This window comes from Myotis davidii, unplaced genomic scaffold, assembly GCF_000327345.1.
Source record: "Myotis davidii unplaced genomic scaffold, ASM32734v1 scaffold57, whole genome shotgun sequence".
Taxonomy (NCBI): domain Eukaryota; kingdom Metazoa; phylum Chordata; class Mammalia; order Chiroptera; family Vespertilionidae; genus Myotis; species Myotis davidii.
The window spans coordinates 2,629,229-2,630,362 of record NW_006289718.1 but is presented as its reverse complement, the minus strand read 5'-3'; the positions used below and the strand labels follow the sequence as shown (position 1 = coordinate 2,630,362).

General features: G+C 42.0%; 1 protein-coding gene across 1 annotated transcript; it reads left to right on the top strand.

Annotated features, from left to right (window-relative positions):
• Positions 1-365: 365 nt before the first annotated feature.
• On the top strand, positions 366-883 carry LOC102773628 (protein S100-A11-like). Its single transcript, XM_015563012.1, has one exon. The coding sequence runs from the start codon at positions 419-421 to the stop codon at positions 725-727; it is 309 nt and encodes a 102-aa protein (XP_015418498.1). The 5' UTR covers positions 366-418; the 3' UTR covers positions 728-883.
• The last annotated feature ends 251 nt before the right edge of the window (positions 884-1,134 follow it).

The following is a 1,134-nucleotide window of genomic DNA, read 5'->3' as shown; positions in this document are numbered from 1 at the left end:
AAAGTATGTAAAACATCATTGAGATTGCCTTTATTGAATGTGTGGTCTAGGTTGCATTAGCTTAGTAAATACATTACTATTTAGTGGGCTTTTATAGATTTTTCTTCATCTTTTGCCTCCTCAATCATATTCCACCCCCCTTAAGCCCCAAGCTACTTAATTTCAAATTTCCTTATAATAGCAACTATCAGGATCCCAACCGCTAAGTTGTAGAGTGACTTCTACATTCCTTTCTAAGCCTTAAAAATAACTAACTAAATGGATTCTCATTTGTTTTGAAAATAAATGATATCTGAATGGTCATCTCTAATGTTGGGATAAATGATATTCCATTTGTACAGCTTCTAATAAGAGTTCATGCTGAGAGCTCGCCGCGCCGCTTCCCGCTCACAGCCTCTGCGCCTCGCTCCGCTCCGACATGGCAAAAATGGCCAGCCCTACAGAGACCGAGCGGTGCATCGAGTCCCTGATTGCTGTTTTCCAGAGGTACGCCGGAAGGGACAGTAACAACTTCACACTCTCCAAGACGGAGTTCCTAACCTTCATGAACACGGAACTGGCTGCCTTCACAAAGAACCAGAAGGACCCCGGTGTCCTTGACCGCATGATGAAGAAATTGGACCTCAACTCTGATGGGCAGCTAGATTTCCAAGAATTTCTTAACCTTATTGGCGGCTTGGCGTTAGCTTGCCATGATACCTTTAAGCGTTCCCAGAAGTTTGTCTGAAGAACCCTTGGAGCTGGCCTCCAGCCCCAGCCCCTTTCCTTCAAGTTTCCCGATCATCCTTTTCTCACAGACCACACACACCCTGAGCCCAGCGTACCTGCCACCCCATGCAGGCCCTTCCTGCTGGTTGTAATAAAACATTTTTTTTTAAACACACATGCACACACACACACACACACACACAAAAATAAGAGTTCATGCTAAGCAAGATTTCAACTCTCCTCAACCCCATGAGACAGCAGATGATGTCATTAATATTTCCTTTTACCAAGTGAGCATTAAATTAGGTAAAACAAATGTAAGGGAACTGCAAAATAAAGTAAAAGAACAGGAAGGAATTAATAAAGATAAGGGACAATTTACAAAATAGAAAATAAATATATAATAGAGAAGATCAACAAAGAAGA

Excerpts from the sequence above, each read along its gene's own strand:
- LOC102773628 (XM_015563012.1), top strand. The coding sequence starts at position 419 with ATGGCAAAAATGGCCAGCCCTACAGAGACCGAGCGGTGCATCGAGTCC.